Source organism: Ranitomeya imitator, chromosome 2 (assembly GCF_032444005.1).
Source record: "Ranitomeya imitator isolate aRanImi1 chromosome 2, aRanImi1.pri, whole genome shotgun sequence".
In the NCBI taxonomy this organism is placed as follows: domain Eukaryota; kingdom Metazoa; phylum Chordata; class Amphibia; order Anura; family Dendrobatidae; genus Ranitomeya; species Ranitomeya imitator.
In genome coordinates, this window is record NC_091283.1 from 758,889,407 (window position 1) to 758,908,923 (window position 19,517).

Here is a 19,517-nt window from a genome sequence, read left to right on the forward strand (position 1 = left end):
GCCAAAAAATGTACCCAAATTTTGGCACACGTTTCTGGCATAAAGTAAACCAACTTTCAGTCTTAAAATCATTTTTTAATAAAGCTGCATGAAAAATCTATGATATGATTTGGCGCACTGGAACACTGTCTAATCTAAGTTTGCGCTAAGAATTAGTGATACTTATGACCCAAGGTATTTTGGCTGCTTGCAGCCACCACTAGAGGGAGCTTACCGAACACTGTGGAAAACAGCATGAAGCTCCTTCTGGTGGTGACTGCAGACATCCAGCAAGATATTGTTTAACCCCTTAACACCAGGGCGATTTTTCATTTTTGCGGTTTCACATTTTCCTCCCCTCCTTCCAAGAGCCATAAGATATATATATTCTTTACTGATATAGCAGTATTGTGGCTATATATTGTGTGTGTATACATATATAATGCACTTTTTAAGGTTTTTTTTTAAAAACCTTTTTTGCTTCTATTTTTAGTTTAATTAGGGGCTTGAACCTTCAATTTTACGTTCACTTATACTGCATGCTTTTTGATTTTTTTTTTTTTTTTGTTCTCTTTTTGGCATTTACTATATGGGTTATACATTTTTATTGACTGGACTTTTACTGATGTGAAATATTACAAAATATACTTATTTAATTTCTTTACTTTCTATTTTATTGGGGGAAAAGAGGGGTGATTGGAATTTTTTGTACATACATTTTTTCCTAATTTATTTCTTAGTGGGCTTAGGGTCTTGAACCTGTGATTATCTGCTTGCTTCTGCCATGTAATGATATATAACAGTATTGCAGTACATAGTGTAAATCTCGGGCTATAGGGCCTTCATGCTGGACAATGACTATCATGGTAACCCATAAGTGGCTTCCGAGCGCACCGCAGAACTTGGTGGAGCCAATGCAATGTATTGACTGCAGGATATAAATGGTTAACTGCAGTGAGAGGAGCTCAACTTCGGCCGCTGCTGTTAAAGACACGTAAGAAAGAGCTGCGTAACACAGCCGGCATCTACAGTATATGGAGGGAAGCCCATCTCTTGAGCCACCTCCACACATAAGATCAGTGCTGACGTACATGTATGTAATTTTGCTTTCAGGGGTTAAAATAGCAAACGCATAGTCTGCACAGGCTGCCCACTTAAGTCAAAGACTAAAATATTGTTTGGAACTGTTTACAGGCGAATCGTTCTCAAGTGGGAAGTCTCATTCATCAACGGAACCTGAATGATTTAATGATGATTCATGGAATCCCATTACAGCAGAGGAATGCACATCTGATGGAGAAAGTCCTGTGAGTAGGACATGTCAGCACTCCTGTAGCCCAGTGTTCAGGTCTGAGCTACAGACTTTCTCTACAAATATTAGCAACTGACAAGTGAATCTATCTAGTGAACGTGCCACTATATTCATGTTTGGTGTTTCTCCCTCTCATCTGATATTAATAAGCTATCCTAAGGCCATCAGTATCAAAGTAGTGGACAACCCCTTCAAAGGGAACCTGTCTGAAAAAAAATGGTAGAGAACAGTCAACACTCACTACACAGTCTGCTCTGCTCGATGACTGACATCCTGCTGTGCCTTGTATTTGCAGGATGTCTGCAGAGCAGGATGTCAGTCACAGAGCAGTGATTACAGGGCTCTCTCTGTGCGCTGACTGATCACTGGGAGCGAGCAGCTGCAGGGAGAATAGACCTTTATTTTCTTCTTGTAGCCGCCCCTCCAATTACATTTACTGCACAGGCTTAAAATGGTATTTACCTTCAGATTAACACTATATAGGAAGGTAAATACTGTTTGTTTGTTTTTTACTTACTGGTTCCTTTAAGTACATTTGATTTTTAAGGAAAATGAATTTCGCAGTCTCATCCAAAATGTTTTCAGTTCCTGCTCCTCTTTTGAAGAGCCTCTTGACCAGTGCCCACCATCATGCCTTTTTAATACTGTGCCCCTTATTTATAAGTTTGGTGGTGAAAATGGGTATACACTGGCTGAAGAAGGTATATTTTTTCGGAATATGGCTTCCTTTAACATGAAGTGACACAACTCATGTTAATTTCATATTAATTTCTTGAGATCAGCCAGTTGAGTTTGATCCTCAGTTAAAAAAAAAAAAAAAAAAGCCACTAAAAAAACACAAGATTTGGGAGCAGGGAACGTTAACACCAGAGAAAAGTCCTCTGTAAACCTGGATAAAAATTCTCTTTCCTTTTTTGTAGAGATTCGGACGAGAAATCCCCCATGAGACCGACGTCTGCTGCACTGATCTCCGGGAAGCCAAGGCCGGGCCGCTCACTGGAGCACAGCTCCTCGTCACTGTCTCACAACGTTCCTTCTGCCAGGAGACGTAACCCTCCTCGCACACTCCATCCCATCAACAATAATCCCTCCAGGTCAGGGACCCCAAAGATGGAAGAGGTCATCAGAGGGACACGACTGTGAGTCTGATACATATGCAGTGCTATTCTCGTTTTGCCTGTTTGACATAAAACCACTGCCAAAGAAAATCACCAAGTCCGTTTGATCCCTTTGTTTCCTTATAGCCAATGGCCCCGTCGGGTGTTCTGTCTGAATCCTGTTTATTGGGGATTCAGATGGAGACCCCAGAATCGCTGCATATCACTAAGAAATGCTGTCACTTTATGATTGCTGGTGACCACCAACCTCTAATGCCCTATAGCAGTGTTCCCGAACTCCGGTCCTCAAGAGCCACCAACAGGTTATGTTTTCAGGATTTCCTTAGTAGTGCACAGGTGATAATTGCATCACCTGCACAGGCAAGCATTCACTGACCTGTGTAATACTAAGGAAATCCTCAAAACATGACCTGTTGGTGGCTCTTGAGGACCGGAGTTGGGGACCACTGCCCTATAGCTTCCAAAGAATGAAGGACCCCAGCCCTTATACTGCGCTGCAGCCACAAATATCCACATGACTGGGGCTCATATGACACATCTAATAGGGAAAACTATAAAGGGGTTGAGGCTCTGAATCCGCACTGCAGCCCCTTCATTCTTAGGATCAATGGGGGTCTCAGAGATCAGGCTCACAGTCCTACAATCTCCTATCCTTATGCTATCACTTTATGTGATGGGATTCTGGCTGACTGAAGTCCTCATTGGGAGGCTCTGTATACAAGGATTTATACAGCTCCCATAGAATTCAACTACTAAACTATATGCAATGAGCTCCCCCTGGTGGCAGCGGAAACAATTTCAATACTTCTGAATAATTGTCGTAAAGGGAATATGTCACCAGGTTTTTGCTGCTTTCCCTGTAGGGGTAGAAAGCTTGATTCCAGTGATGTCACTTACTTGGGCTGCTTGCTGTAGTTTTCCTAACATCCCTGTGCAGATCTACCAGTCCTCTGAATGCTGAGCTCTGTATAACACTGCCCATATCACTGATTGGCATATTTCTATGTACACACTTCATAGGCAGAAAGCTGCCAATCAGGTGCGTGTGAAGTTATACAGAGCTCATGAATATGGAGGACAACATGGCTGCAAGTTTACTTGTCCTCTAGTAATAATTTTCTGCTGATAAAACAGTGATTTTATCAAAACTACCCCAGGCAGCCCAGTATGTGACACATTGCTGGAATCAGGGTCTCTGTCTCTACATTATGCTGCTCTCAGATTAGATGGTAAAAACCTTGTGACAGTTTCCCTTTAATTGACTTTTCTGAGTACTAGAAATCTCCCCCTGAGCCTAGCCAAGTGTCCCATTCTTGTAAATCCCCATTGGTGAGGTTGCCCGCCGTTTGTTATGTACCTGATAACTGAGAGCAGATTCTTGTGTATTTTGGGGAGAACAGTCAGACCGCCAATGACCAGCTGCCCTGCTCTCCTGTTCCATTTAACCGGAATAATCTCCTGCCACCAATAGGAACCTCAGATACCGACTACCACAACCTGCCTGGATCACAGAGACAAACAGTAAGTGCAGAAGGTCTCGCTTTCTGGACATTACGTGATGAGCATATATAAAAGCCTGGATATTGCATGGTAATGGTAGGGGTGGGGGTGTCTTTCGGATAGCACTCGGGAACTAATATTTTTAGGCTCAGTATATATTTAGCGTGAAATGGATGTCATCATTGTGAATACAGATGTTGCAACCACCAGCACAATTGCCATACTGTGCCTATGCAAAATGTGCCATATAGATGCAGATTTGCATAGAAATCAGTGACACGCCAAACAAACGTGGCACACCAAATTGTGACGTGTGTACATTTATGTTCTCAATGGTGTTCCTCCATTACATAATAACTTCTGTGTTCTCAATGGAAAGAAGGGATTATGCTGCTGCAAGGTACCATAAAGGATCAGGCATGTTGAAATTCAATATGCCCGAACCTTTTCTTTTCTCCTAGAAGTCCTCTGTGAGAGAAGAGCATTGAGCCGGCGGAGATGCGTGGAAACTGATTGTCCCATTGATAAACTCAATATTGAACCATGATACTGTAGGGAGGAAGGTGTCCTGCTAGGAAGGTGGGAGACCACCATCTGTACAATCATGGGTAGCGCTGTATGCAGGCTGATGAAGCCGGGCAGAGTACCACTCATTTCATTGTGCATTTTTTTCCACAATTGGGAACTATTGTCAGGGGCATGATTGGGTTTGGGTTTCATTTTTCATTTTTTTTTAAACTCTGCATAAGGGAGCCATCCACATTTCCTGCAAGTCCATATCATTTTCTAACACTAGCTGAAATGACGGGCTACATGATGGATTGGCCAGGAGTTTGGGTGCATGCTGGTCTACATTCAGTAATAAACTTGTCAGCTATGTCACCGAAAAAGAAAACAATCTGAAATATTCACATGATCACGTATTCCCTTCATTACACAGCGCAGTATAGTGAGTGAGAACCATGACGGGGTACAGTAAAGAGGAGCATGAGCTGAGTCCGTATAATGTCTGCTCAGATCCTGAGCCTGCACTGTGCGAACTTGGCAATGGTTGTTTTGCCTTTTTATTTTTGGTGATGCCAATTAGACAAGAGATGTAAACGCCATGTAGGTGTTACATTAGAGCATATACCGTAACACTGCTCACTGCTGTCAGCGATTATCTCTGCCTCTCATTACTATTGGCATTGATGGATGGATTTGCAGTGGCCAGGTCAGTAGCCTGTGGCCTCTGGATGGGAGTCCTGAGAGCCGCTTGTTTCTTGACCGCATCCTCAGCTCCTCTTTTGATTAGCCGGCTTGCTGTGATCTCATCACATAACATCGTGCTAAAAGAAGAGCTGGGAAGTATAAAGTTCACAGGGCGCCCGTCTGACGGCCATGAATTACTGATCAAACCAAAGAACCAGGTAGTGCAATCAATTTGCACTAACTCTACCTTGAGCCGCCATCTCTGTGCTGATTGCATATAATACCAATTACTTCCAAGTTCTGTTCTGTTAAGTCCCTGAACTGTTTTACTTCTGCAGATGGTTTGAGTTATTGTGTGACACAGTGGTAAAGTATAGCAGCAGCTCCCTTAGGTATGCTGCGCTGGCATGTGAGTACAATCCTGCGTGATACCGTCATGTGCAGCCTTTTCCTTTTTCAGTTCTAAAGCTACGTGCACTTTTACCACCAGGTTTTATTCCTTATGTGCATCTAAAACAAAAGAATTATACAAATAGGCTCGATTAAAAAAATAAATAAAATAAAAATCCAATCATTTTTTGTATGCAGCTCTTTTGCAGATCTATGTGTCTCTGTGGTTACAGACTACAAACAAACCCTCTGCGTGGTCTGATTATGTGGTAATGTGTTATTCGCTCTCCTCTGTCCCCTCTTTTAGCCAAATCATGTACTGTAGAGTTAGAGACAAATTATTAATACAGAAATGAAGAAGCCAACATACAGCTAGTATGCAGTCTGTATCCATGGAGATACATAGGTCTGCGGATTAGCGGAGTACACAAAAGAAATTCTAGATGGCAATTTGGAAAGCTGCTTAGATGCATTGTAGCAATAAAAAGGGTTGAAAAAGTGCACCTAGCCTTTAAACTCACTCCATCTGTGTATTTATCACTATTGGCAACATGTTTCTTTTTTCATTTTGTGTTGTCTGTTCCAATGTCTGAATCCAAAATATAATCAATCATTACTGTCTAAATCTTTTGATCATTAGATGACGTTAAAGAGGAATACTTTATTTTCACATAATTGGAAAACACTCACCATCTTCATACAGGGCCAAACTATGTCTGACCGTGCAGGTGCTCGCTGGGCTGACAGCTATTTCTGTCGAGACCATAAACTTGCAAGCCCCACCAAGCGAGCCTGCTTATCCCAATCAGGAGAAGGGGATAAGTGAACACGTATGATGCCTCACTTAAGGGTTAGGTGTCATTCGGACATCCATTTTTTTATGGATGTGTTTTGTTTCTTTTTTACGGACAGAACACCTACCCTTTATGCCCAATGTGTGGTTCACATGTACATGTTTTTTGGGGGGTTGTTTCACAGCTGGGTGTCTGCAAAAAAAAAAAAATCACAGAGACGTCAGTTTTTAATCCAAATCATAGGTCAAAATTAACCATACAAGTCTATGCGTCCTTGTTAAAGGGAACCTGTCACCCCGTTTTTTCAATATGAGCTAAAAATAGCGTTACATAGGTCCTGAGCTGTGCTTTACAATAGTGTCATTATTGTCTCTTGATTCCCCACCTTTGCTGCTAAAATACCTTAGTAAAGTCGCCGTTTTCGCCTGTCAATCACGCTGGTCCGGTCAAATGGGCGTTGTGAAATCACTGTTTCTCTCCCCGCTCCTCGGCGTGTCTGACGTAACTCGATCTGTGAATAGCACAGATCGCGCTTTTTTTTTGCAGTTGCGCAGTGCATTCCGCTCTTGCGCATGCGCAGTATGTATTGGCCAACAGTGGGCAAAGCATACAATACATAATTGCGCATGCGCCGTTTTTTTTACTGTAACCTGTGCCCCGGAAGTCTCAGTATGCAAATTTGCATATCCAGACTTCCGGGGCACACAGGTTACAGTGAAGAGCCGCGCATGCGCAGTGATGTGCTGTATGCTATGCCCACAGTTGGGCAAAGCATAATGCGCAGGCGCGAGAGCGGCATGCACTGCGCAGGCGCGAAACACTACGCCAACGACGGGAAGACATTTCTTAGGGACAAGCAAGAGTTGGGGGAGAAACAGCGATTTCACAACGCCCATTTGACCGGACCAGCGTGATTGACAGGCGAAAACGGCGACTTTACTAAGGTATTTTGGTAGCAAAGGTGGGGAATCAGGGGACAATAAAGACACTATTGTAAAGCACAGCTCAGGCCCTATTCAACGCTATTTTTACCTCATATTGAAAAAACGGGGTGACAGGTTCCCTTTAAAAGGCTGATATTGACTTGTAGGATTGCTACTAACAGTAGGTGGTATTCGAGTTCTAGACTCTTCCTCCCTGGAGAGCTAAATTCCATAATTAATTTCCCAGAGGAGCATGCATGACATATCCGTCTTCTCACTGACATGCTAGGCCTGGCTAGTCACTCTCCACAAGGAGGAACATTACCCCTTACCTCCAGTCTTAGCCTCTCACCCAGCCAAATCAGATCTTCTACTTTGCCCTGACGAGGAGCAATCATAGAAATCAATAGGAAGAAGGAGAATCTTCTAAGCCATGAATACACCATGTAAACACATCGTTACTTTGGCACTAGATATTGTGAAATGTTGGTTCGAGAACCGCTTTAATGCCCCTCAGGCTTCATTCAGACGTATTTTTTGAATCCAAGAAAAATGGACCATTTTTCATCATTGTGTTGGATCTGATTTTCAGCCATTTTTGGTCTTTTGTGCCCATTTTGAACAACGGCATTTGCTTTTGTCGTATGCAAAAAGAGAAAAAAAAAATCAGACACACGTACAGTCTACAAAAAACCCCACACACATTTGAAGAACCCCCTACACTATAATTGGGAACGTTTTCTGTCCAAGAAAAACACAGATAAGCTATTTGTACATGGAGTCTTTGTGCAGAGTTTTCAGAGCAAGTTGTTGAGGAGCTTTGCATTGTCAAGGAGGATTTGTGGTGTCTCTGCTCCAAAAACCCCCAAAAATATTGTGCCCAACCGCTTTATTTTTACAGGTTGAGGTCATATCATTTTTCATTTCAAAGGTGCTTGAAAGTGTGTCCATGCATGCGTATGATATCCCGTCTCTGCTGTGTTTGTATACTTTAAACTGTTCATTTTGTGGTATTGTCAGGGGACAGTAACCTGCTATTTATTTCCACAGCCAGATGATGTTATGGGAAGGTCCTTTATCATTTCTAAACACCTAACTCCGCTTCAATCCCGAAGAGGCTCTGAAGGAATAGGTGATGTAAAGATTCTGCTTTCTGTTTGAATAATAAGATGTCCACCATTCCTACTCTTTGATATTAGTTAGAAGTGGGACTTAATGAGTTTTCCCCCCATCTCTGTGTCTTAAAATGAATTGTTAGTGGAGCCAGGAATGCATTGTGATACTTTTGGCTTTGATCAGCTAAGGTATGTGCAGATGGCATTTTTTGAGAGGATCTACTTATAAAATGCTTGAAATATCAAGACTATTTGTATATTTGAATCCCTAGAATACAACTGCATGGCCTGTAAGTCTCTTTACTGCGACTTGGCACTCTACACAAGGTTAAATGTTATCTGTTAGGCCAGGATCACACATACGCGAGATACGGCCGAGTCTCGCAGGTGAAATCCCTCCTCTGGCGCCGGCACTCCGGAGCGTGCAGCCGCACAGCAACACATGGAGCTGCACATTCCGCTCCGGAGTGCCGGCACCAGAGGAGGGATTTCACCTGCGAGACTCGGCCGTATCTCGCGTATGTGTGATCCTGGCCTTATAAGGACTGTCAGAAGCTGCTAAACTAGACACATGAGCACTGATGAGAGGCAAACGCCCTGAAACATGTGTCTGCAAATGGAGTTTCTGCTTTGGATTTTTATTCTAAATTCTGTAAGAAAGCTTGTTAAACGGTCAATATTGACTGTTAGCACCATCTTTTGGATGTAGCAATTCTAGCGGTCCAGTCCTCTCCCCTTTTTTTTTTTTTTTACAAAAACACTTGAAAGACTCTTCCATTTCTATTATAAATCCACTTTTATGTTCATATGTTCAGTCCTTTGTGGGTTTTCAAAAACACCTAGTGGGAAAAAATAAAGTGAATGTACTTCTGTGAAGCAGCGCCTCATGGGATCTCCTGTAAACTAGGCAATACCCAATCAAATGACTGCAATAAACACTTTAAAAAAACACTTAAACTCTTCAAAACCACTTAGTGAAACTAAAAAAACCTCTGTATTCACATATAACCCCCTCGAAAGCAACGTTTCCACAAGAAAATGTGGCATTTTTTTACCTACTGATACAAAGCTTTGTGCACATACCCACAGGGTGCTTTCACACTGCGTTTTGGCACCCATTCGTTGGTCCCATCTGGGCTTACGTCCAACCCCCCCAAAATGGGATTAGGGCATACATGCCAATGTGGGCCATAGTCTATAATGATGCTGACAAAGTCAATTTGCACTCTGATGTGCATCATTTTTGTCTGTGTAACCCTACTGGAGGCGGACACCCACACGTAGTAGGCTTCTTCTGGGTGTCTGTCTCCAGTAGGCATGCACCCCCAAAAACTAAGCACGACAGAGCACCCATTCACTGTCGCCACCATTATTTTCTATGGCCCCCTTTGGCGCATATTCCTGAATCCCATTTGGGACATAAGCCACAACAAGACTAATGAACAGGTGCCAAAACACAGTATTAAAGCACCGTGAGTCGGATCCCCACCAATTAAAATCCGCTTACCCACCCCATGGGAATGGGATACAAATTATTTTACATGGGGAAACTGCAGCCATACATGTACTGTTCTGTACGGAAAAATGCAATAGTGCATAGATGGCTTTAGTCCGCTAGAGTGGTTATTTGCCGTGCCTCACTATGTTTGTGGCCAGGGTCTGATGCGCCCACTTAGAAGGTATGTGCCCAACAGTGGCCACTGTCAAGCCGGATGCCAAAATATCCATAAACCTTAATGACCCATTGACTGGCCAGACGGAGACCAAACGCTCACTTTTTGCCTCGGTCTGGTGAATGGGAGTCTATGGGGAACGTTACAGTATACTTTGGGGAAAACCTCCAGATGTATATGGCAGACACAGTGTGCTCCTAGCCTGAGGGGGGAGTGGATTAGGTAACTAGAATGTGCTTCTGATTCTTCTTCTGCCTGCAGATTCCATTGGTATTGGAATAACTGGCATTGGTTTAAGTATTGCCAGCTCCTCAGCCAGTTCACTACAAATGGGACCATCCATAAATGAGAAAAACGAAGACGGGGATTATTCACTCTCAGGTCAGTAAAATGACTGCACTGCAATAACTTTGTATACACTGGACCATTAACTGGATTTTCCCACAAACAAATTACATTTTCTTTATCGCCTCTCATTGGGGGACACAGGAACCATGGGTGTATGCTGCTGCCACTAGGAGGCTGACACTATGCAAATAAAAAAGTTAGCTCCTCCTCTGCAGTGTACACCCCACCGACTGGCATTATACTCTTCAGTTTAGCTTAGTGTCAGTAGGAGGTGGACACGGGTCTTTCATTAGACCCTTATCTACCTCAATGTGCGTCGTTTTCTTTCAGTTTTCCTCGGAGGGATACAGGGTGAGCAGTCACACCTGTATTCCCACAAGCGGACTATGAGTACGGTGTGTACTGCCACCCCGTATCCTCATAGATCCCTCACCAGGACCAAGATCCTGGCACACCAGCGTGCTCAGAAGTCCGGTCCTGGCTCCGTCCCCCACCTACTCGCCCACCAGAGCCTGTCGGTTGGAGGAGACGAGGACGTCCATCAGCCCTGGATGTCTCACCCTCTTTTAAGGTTAGTACGGCGTGGGATGTTTTTTTAGGTGAGTATTTCCCCTATCCCATCCCAGATCCTTGTTAGGGGGGGGATTCTTGTTAAGGGCTCCCAGACGGTGACCCTCTCTTACCCGGTCATCGCCTGTATCCTTGCGGCGCGGTCGATTTTTTTATCGGTTCCTGGAGTTCCAGCATTTTCCCCATTCTGCAAGGGCCTTCTGCTCCAGTGCGGGGCCCTTTTCTGGCCGCAGCGCTCTCACTTCTTTTTTGGCAGCTTTTGGCTTTTGTTCGCTCCTTTCCGCGGCGGTTTTTCTCTGGGCACAGTCCTCAGCGCAGCAGCCCCGCAGTCTATCGCGCTGCTTATCGCTGCAGCGCATTGCTCCGGCGCCGCAGGAGGTGGATCTGCGGCGCCCTTCAGCGGCGCAGCCTAGCAGGCTGCGGCGCCTGTGCCGCCAGCCTCCCGTCGCGGCGCACTGCTCCGGCGCCGCAGGAGGTGGATCTGCGGCGCCCTTCAGCGGCGCAGCCTAGCAGGCTGCGGCGCCTGTGCCGCCAGCCTCCCGTCGCGGCGCATAGTTCCGGCGCTCTATACCGGCGCCGCGGCTCGTTTCCCGGCCGCCGGTTCCTAATTTAGGCCCCGGCTTCGGCCGGGGCCTACTTCCGGTCTTCGGATCTGTCACTTCCGCCTCTGCGGGCGGGCTTTTTCCCGCCCGACATACTGTGACCTGCCCACCGGCGCCTCTGCGTCTAGCTCCGCCCCCTTCCTTGTGGGACACTCGTCTGGTGTGAGCATCGCTTCACACCACAGCAGCAGCCCTTGCAGTGCCTCACGCAGCGCGCCACGCTCCTTCGCCCGCATCTTCTGTGAGCTCAGCACCAGGGGATTTCTCCACCAAGGACAAGTGGGACATCTTCCAGGACCGGGTCCGTGAGTAGCTGCACTGCAGTCTGACACCCCCCTCTGCCCTCTGTCCCCTAACCAACTGGCATCTTCAGGGTCCCTCAAAATGTCTTCCTCTAAAGGGGGCCGCTCTCGCCCCCCTACTTCTTCTTCATCTACTACCTTAGTCACGTACTTTGCATGTTCGTCCTGTAACAGCAAACTTCCCTCAGGTCAGTCCTCCCCGCTGTGTCAGTCCTGCAGCAACCCGATTGTTCCCACCGCCCAGGATCCCCCGGCTGTTCCGCCCGAGAGTGATCCCCCCATCCCAGGCTGGGCCGCTTCTCTGTCACAATCGGTGGCCGATTTAACACGGGTGTCCCAAACCCTGGTGTCCGCGCTGGATCGGTTACCCCTGCAGACCCCTGCAGTGGCCAGCGGGTCGCAGGAACCGCCGCCCGAGCCCTCCTTGATTAGCCACAAAAGGTCCAGACAGGAACGTCGGTCTGAGTCCTCTTCGCGTTCCATCTCGCCGCACGGCCCTCCCCCGCGGTTGGTGTCGCACCGTTCCTCCTCCCCTGAGTCAGGCGAGGCTTTATCTGATGCGCCCTCAGAGGAGATGTCGGAGTTGGATCCTAGCCAAATCGCCACCATGAGTGAGTCGGTCCAGAACCTCATTCGGGCTATAAACCAAACCTGTGGCATTAAGGATCCCTCTACGGAACCCGCAGATCAGGCGGTTTCGTTTAGACGGGCCAAACCACCTTCAAGATTTTTTGCCCCTCATCCTGAATTCGAGGAAATCCTGGCCAGAGAGAGAGAGAATCCGACCAGACGTTTTCAGAGGGGAAAACGCCTGGGGGTGTTATATCCTTTTTCACCAGATCTTACCGCCAATTGGACGGTCTCTCCCTCGGTGGATCCACCTGTGTCCAGGCTGTCCACCAACACGGTGCTCCCACTGTCCGGCGGAGCGTCTCTGAAGGATTCTAACGACAGAGTTATAGAATCCTTCGCAAAATCTGCCTTCGAAGCGGCTTCAGCAGCGCTATGCCCGGCCTTTGCTTCCACTTGGGCCTCAAAATCCATCTCAAAATGGGCCAAGGATCTGCGGCGAGGTATCCTGGACGGGGCTCCTCCAGCGCAATTAGCGGAACTTGCCAACCAGATTTCCCACGCTGGTGAATACCTGGTTTCCGCCTCCCTGGATGTCGCCTCTTGTGCGGCTCAGGCTTCCAGCAATGCCGTTGCCATCCGCCGGACCGTTTGGCTCAAGGCCTGGCAGGCGGACTTGTCCTCCAAAAAGTCCCTCACTAGTCTGCCCTTCCAGGGCTCTCGTCTCTTTGGTTCCCAGCTGGACCAGATCATTAAGGACGCCACTGGGGGCACAAGTTCCCTTCTCCCCCAGGCTAAACCTCGTCGCCCTCCTCCTAGACGGCAGTTTCGCTCGTTCCGGCCTTTTCGTCGCTTCGCTGCGTCAAACTCCTTTTCCCAGCAGCAACAGAGGCCACAGGCACGTCAAGAGAAGAAGGCGGTGTCCTTCAGGCCCACTCCGTCCTGGCGTCCTCGCTATTCCCAGGGTAGATCGTCCAGGCCCAGGACTGGAAGATCCACTTCCGCATGACTCTCGGCAAGACTCCAGCCCGACTCCCAGGTTGGGGGGCCGTCTTCTCCGTTTCAGGGACGTCTGGATTTCCGCAGTAGAGGATGCATGGGTCAGGGAAGTTGTGTCTTCGGGATACAAAATAGAGTTCGCCTCCCGACCCAGAGATCGTTTCTTCCAATCTCGTCCTCCAAAAGATCCCGCTTTGGTTCCGGGCTTCTTCGCAGCCATCGCTTCTCTGCTCAAATCCGGGGTAATCGTTCCCGTCCCAGAAAAGGAACGGTACACGGGTTTCTACTCGAACCTCTTTGTGGTACCGAAAAAAGACGGCAAGGTTCGTCCCATTCTGGACCTCAAATTGTTGAACAGGAGGGTTCGCCTGAGACACTTCAGGATGGAATCCCTTCGTTCAGTAATTGCTTCCATGGAGGCTCAGGAATTTCTATGCTCTATAGATATCCAGGACGCCTACCTACATGTTCCAATATTTCCCGGACATCACCGTTTCCTGCGCTTCGCAGTGCAACAAGATCATTTTCAGTTCGTCGCCCTGCCGTTCGGTCTCGCAACCGCGCCAAGGGTGTTCACGAAAATCATGGCGGCGCTGATGGCCATTTTGAGAGTCAGAGGCTTGGTTCTGTTTCCATACCTCGACGACATCCTCATCAAGGCTCCGTCCTTTGCTCAGGCCCACGAAAGCTTGTCCATTGTTCTCGACACCTTATCCCGTTTCGGATGGCTGGTCAACCGGAAGAAGTCCTGCCTTATTCCTTCTCAGCGCATCATCTTTCTGGGCATGCTCTTCGACACTCGTCAGTCCAGAGTCTTCCTTCCCAAGGACAAGAGATCCACCCTTTGTCGGGACATTCTCTTGCTCCAGGGTCCTCGGCCTCCCTCCCTCCGATCGGCCATGAAGGTTCTGGGGAGGATGGTAGCTACCTTGGAAGCGATTCCCTTCGCCCAATTCCATTCTCGACCCCTTCAGCAAGCCATTCTGTCTCAGTGGGACAGGTCGGTCTTCTCCCTGGATCGGCCGATCAGACTCTCCTTTCGGGTCAAGCGGTCTCTCAACTGGTGGCTGACGTCTCCTCTCATCTCATCTCCCAGGGCAGGTCCTTCCTTCCGGTTCACTGGCAGGTGGTGACAACGGATGCCAGCCTGATCGGCTGGGGTGCGGTTTTTCGCCACCTGACGGTTCAGGGCCGTTGGTCGCTGCAGGAGTCCGCGCTGCCGATCAACGTCCTCGAAATTCGGGCCATCTTTCTGTCCCTCCGCCATTGGGAAAGGATTCTCAAGGGCCTTCCAGTCCGGATCCAGACGGACAATGCCACGGCTGTGGCATATGTCAACCATCAGGGGGGGACTCGGAGCTCCTTGGCCCTTGCCGAGGTGTCCAAGATCCTCCTTTGGGCAGAGGCAACGGTTCCGGTGATATCCGCGGTGCATATCCCCGGCGTAGAAAACTGGGCCGCCGACTTCCTCAGCCGCGAGGGTCTCGCGGCAGGGGAATGGTCCCTGCATCCGGAGGTCTTCCATCAGATTTGTCTTCGATGGGGAACTCCGGATGTGGATCTCACGGCGTCTCGGATCAACAGGAAGGTTCCACAATTCGTCTCCAGGTCACGCGATCCTCTCGCAGTGGGCGTCGATGCTCTGGCCATTCCTTGGTCACAGTTCGAGATGCCCTATCTGTTCCCACCCCTTCCATTACTTCCCAAACTGTTGAAGAAGATCAAAGCGGAAGGGGTGCCGGTCATCCTGATCGCCCCGGATTGGCCCAGGAGAGCTTGGTTCGCGGAGCTCGTCAACCTTCTCGCGGACGCTCCCTGGTGCCTTCCAGACAGGCCCGATCTGCTGTCCCAGGGTCCGATCTGCCACCCGAATTCTCGGTCGCTCAGTTTAACGGCGTGGCTGTTGAGACCGCGGTTCTAAGAGCGTCCGGCCTTTCGGACCGGGTGATTCACACCATGATTCAGGCTCGGAAGCCTTCGTCTTCCAGGATCTACTACCGCACCTGGAAGGCCTACTTCCGTTGGTGCGAGTCCAACCGCGTGCCGCCTATGGTTTTTTCCCTGCCTTCTCTTTTGGCCTTCCTTCAGGCAGGACTGGATTCGGGCCTGGCTCTTAGTTCCCTGAAGGGTCAGGTCTCTGCGCTTTCCATCCTCTTTCAGAAGACCTTGGCCTCTCGGCCACAGATTAAGACCTTCTTTCAGGGGTTAGCCCACGCCGTCCCGCCGTACAGGGCCCCTGTGGAGGCATGGGACTTAAACCTGGTACTGGACGTTCTGAGGGTTTCTCCCTTTGAACCTCTTAGGGAGATTCCTCTATCAGTTTTATCTTGGAAGGTGGCCTTTCTTGTGGCCATCACGTCCATTCGCCGCGTTTCCGAGCTGGCGGCACTGTCTTGCCGCCCTCCGTTTTTGGTCATTCACCAGGACAAGGTGGTCTTCCGACCTCCACCTTCTTTTCTTCCTAAGGTGGTTTCCACCTTCCACCTCAACGAGGACATCGTTCTACCTTCCTTTTGTCCAGCTCCGACTCATCCTCTGGAGCGATCGTTGAACAAGCTGGACCTAGTCAGGGCAGTGAGGATTTATCTGGATAGAACATCCTCTTTCCGGAAGACGGATTCATTTTTCGTCATTCCTGATGGCACGCGCAGAGGCCAGCCGGCTTCTAAAGCGACTATTGCTCGCTGGATCAGAACGGCAATTTTGGAGGCTTACCGGGTCAAGAACAGAGTGCCCCCTCCTGGGATTAAGGCTCACTCTACCCGGGCAGTCGGCGCCTCCTGGGCGGTGCACCACAGGGCTTCCGCCCTACAGCTTTGCAAAGCGGCAACTTGGTCTTCCATCCACACGTTCGCCAAATTTTACAAGGTCCATACCTACGCATCGGCGGACGCCAGCCTAGGCAGAAGGATCCTGCAGGCGGCAGTGGTGAGTCCTCTGACCTGATGGAAGTCTGTTTTCCCGCCCTTGGGACTGCTTTGGGACGTCCCATGGTTCCTGTGTCCCCCAATGAGAGGCGATAAAGAAAACAGGATTTTTGGTTGCTTACCGTAAAATCTGTTTCTTGAAGCCTCCATTGGGGGACACAGCTCCCTCCCAATGTTTTCTGTTGTTATCTGTTCTATGACTGTTCTCACGTTACAGTTCTCAAGTTTGTGGTTATGGTTTTTCAACCTTGTTTCATTATCTCCTACTGCTTTCTCACTAACTGAAGAGTATAATGCCAGTCGGTGGGGTGTACACTGCAGAGGAGGAGCTAACTTTTTTATTTGCATAGTGTCAGCCTCCTAGTGGCAGCAGCATACACCCATGGTTCCTGTGTCCCCCAATGGAGGCTTCAAGAAACAGATTTTACGGTAAGCAACCAAAAATCCTGTTTTAATCAATAGATCTTGGAATAATAATCTACTATATAATTGTCTAAGGGTCACTTCCGTCTGTCCTTCTGTCTGTCTGTCTTTCTGTCACGGTTATTCATTCGCTGATTGGTTTCGCCAGCTGCCTGTCATAGCTGCCGCGACCAATCAGCGACGGGCACAGTCCGGAAGAAAATGGCCGCTCCTTACTCCCCGCAGTCGGTGCCTGTCGCCCGCATACTCCCCTCCGGTCACCGCTAACACAGGGTTAATGCCGGCGGTAACGGACCGCGTTATGCCGCGGGTAACGCACTCCATAACCGCTGCTATTAACCCTATGTGTCCCCAACTTTTTACTATTGACGCTGCCTATGCGGCATCAATAGTAAAAAATGTAATGTTAAAAATAATTAAAAAAAATAAACCTGCTATACTCATCCTCCGTAGTCCGCTGAGCCGCTCCCGCCGGCCGCCATCTTCCACTGCCATTTCCCGGTAGCAAAGATGGTATGGCAGAAGGACCTGCCATGACGTCACGGTCATGTGACCGCGACGTCTTCACAGGCCGTGCGCGCCTGCGCTAGAAAGACCTGCCATGACGTCACGTTCATGTGACCGCGACGTCATCACAGGTCCTGCGCTCTGATACCAACCCTGGGACCGCAAGCTGCCGTGGACTACAAGGGGCCCTCGGAAAGGTGAGTATATGTTTATTTTTTCACCTGTGACAAACCTGGCTGGGCAATATACTACGTAGCTGGGCAATATACTACGTGGCTCTGTGCTGTATACTACTTCGCTGTGCAATATACTATGTGGCTCTGTGCTGTATACTACGTCACTCAGCAATATACTACGTCACTGGGCAATATACGTGGCTCTGTGCTGTATACTACGTTGCTGTGCGATATACTACGTAACTGGGCAATATACTACGTAGCTGGGCAATATACTACGTGGCTGGGCAATATACTACATGACTGGGCAATATACTACGTGGCTGGGCAATATACTACGTGGCTGCGCAATATACTACCTGACTGGGCAATATACTAAGTTACTGGCCAATATACTACGTGGCTCTGTGCTGTATACTACGTCGCTGTGCGATATACTAGTCACTGGGCAATATACTACGTAACTTGGCAATATACTACGTGGCTGGGCAATATACTACGTGACTGGGCAATATACTACGTAACTGGCCAATATACTACGTGGCTGGGCAATATACTACGTGACTGGGCAATATACTACGTAACTGGCCAATGTACTACGTGGCTGGGCAATATACTACGTAACTGGCCAATATACTACGTGGCTGCGCAATATACTACGTCACTGGGCAATATACTACGTGGCTGGGCAATATACTACGTGGCTGGGCAATATACTACGTGGCTGGGCAATATACTACGTGGACATGCATATTCTAGAATACCTGATGCGTTAGAATCGGGCCACCATCTAGTAATAATAATAATTTCCCATGTGGATGTGTTAAAAAATGTCCCTGTGCTGAGATAATCTTATAAATGTACCCCTGCTGTGCACTGTGTAATGGCCGTGTCTGACTGTGCAGGAACATGGTCTGATCATACCACAGCTCATGGGCGGGGGGGGAAGAGTATACAGACATTACAGCACGGGATCTCAGCTGCTGCTTTTTCTAAGGTGTTTTTCCTCAAAGAAATAATCATGTAATCCCATGCTGTCCTGGGTCTCTGACTGTGATGCAGGCTCGCAAGCCGAGCCTGCATCATTCCCGGCAGATGATGGCTGCATTATTCAGCCATCATATGCCTATAACAGCCGCGGGTGGAGCAACCTGTTGAATGCCACTGTCTCTGACAGCAGGGGGAGGTGTCATTTTATGTGCCTATCAGGGCGCAGATGGGTTGCCTTGAGAGCAGGGGGTCTGCTGAAGACCCTAGTGCCTGTCATTACAGTACTTCTGTAAAAGCCATCCTGTAGCTGGTGTTTATAAGAGACTGATTTTTTTTTTGCTATACTTATTTACTGATACATCCCCAATAACCCAATTAATTACAGGTCAACACAGGAAACAAAAACAAATAACCGAAAAAGAAAGATATGTGCCAAGAACAAAAAATACAACAATATTTGTAAAAAATTTAATTTTAGTAGATACATTTTATATAAGGAATACAAATGAACAAACACGGAAAAAGACATAACTAAAAAATAGTGGGCGAGCTAATCAAAAAAGTTCCACAAATACATGTGTACATGATTGCACCATTTATAGGTTACCATGCAATGTCTGTGTAAACTGGTAAATCCTAATAATGCATGTACACAAAACTTTGGGTTCAATCAATTTGACGGTTTGTAGGGAATTGATGGAGCAGTGGTTAGCCATGTGTCGGGTCTATTGGTGGGTGAGCTGATCATTCTCATCATTCTTCCTTGACTGAATGTTTTTGTGTACTTCTGTATATTTCCCCGTGTTTTAATTATTGGATATGATTATATACATACTTTGATATGATATACTAGAAGGGGAATTACCTATGCACCGTCAAATTGACGGAACACAAAGTTTCATGTACATGCACGATTAGGATTTTAATTTATTAAATAAAATTAACTTTTTTACTTATGTTGTATTTTGTTCCTGGCACATATTTCTTTTTCGGTTATTTTTTCGCTATACATTGCAATACTGTGGTATTGTTGTGTATAGTACTAGCTCTCAGGTGATTGCAGGTTGTATTCTTCAGCGAACTAACAAGTACAGTTATAAGTGGAAAG

At 47.6% G+C, this 19,517-nt stretch overlaps 1 protein-coding gene across 2 annotated transcripts in view; it reads left to right on the forward strand.

Annotated features, from left to right (window-relative positions):
• Window positions 1-19,517, forward strand: part of FAM149B1 (family with sequence similarity 149 member B1) — a 60,869-nt gene that overhangs the window by 24,750 nt on the left and 16,602 nt on the right. For both annotated transcript variants that reach the window (XM_069753340.1, XM_069753341.1), the window contains exons 10-14: window positions 1,174-1,286; window positions 2,212-2,430; window positions 3,810-3,930; window positions 8,258-8,339; window positions 10,257-10,376. In XM_069753340.1, the coding sequence (XP_069609441.1) occupies window positions 1,174-1,286; window positions 2,212-2,430; window positions 3,810-3,930; window positions 8,258-8,339; window positions 10,257-10,376 (655 nt within the window). The remainder of the gene's footprint in view (window positions 1-1,173; window positions 1,287-2,211; window positions 2,431-3,809; window positions 3,931-8,257; window positions 8,340-10,256; window positions 10,377-19,517) is intronic.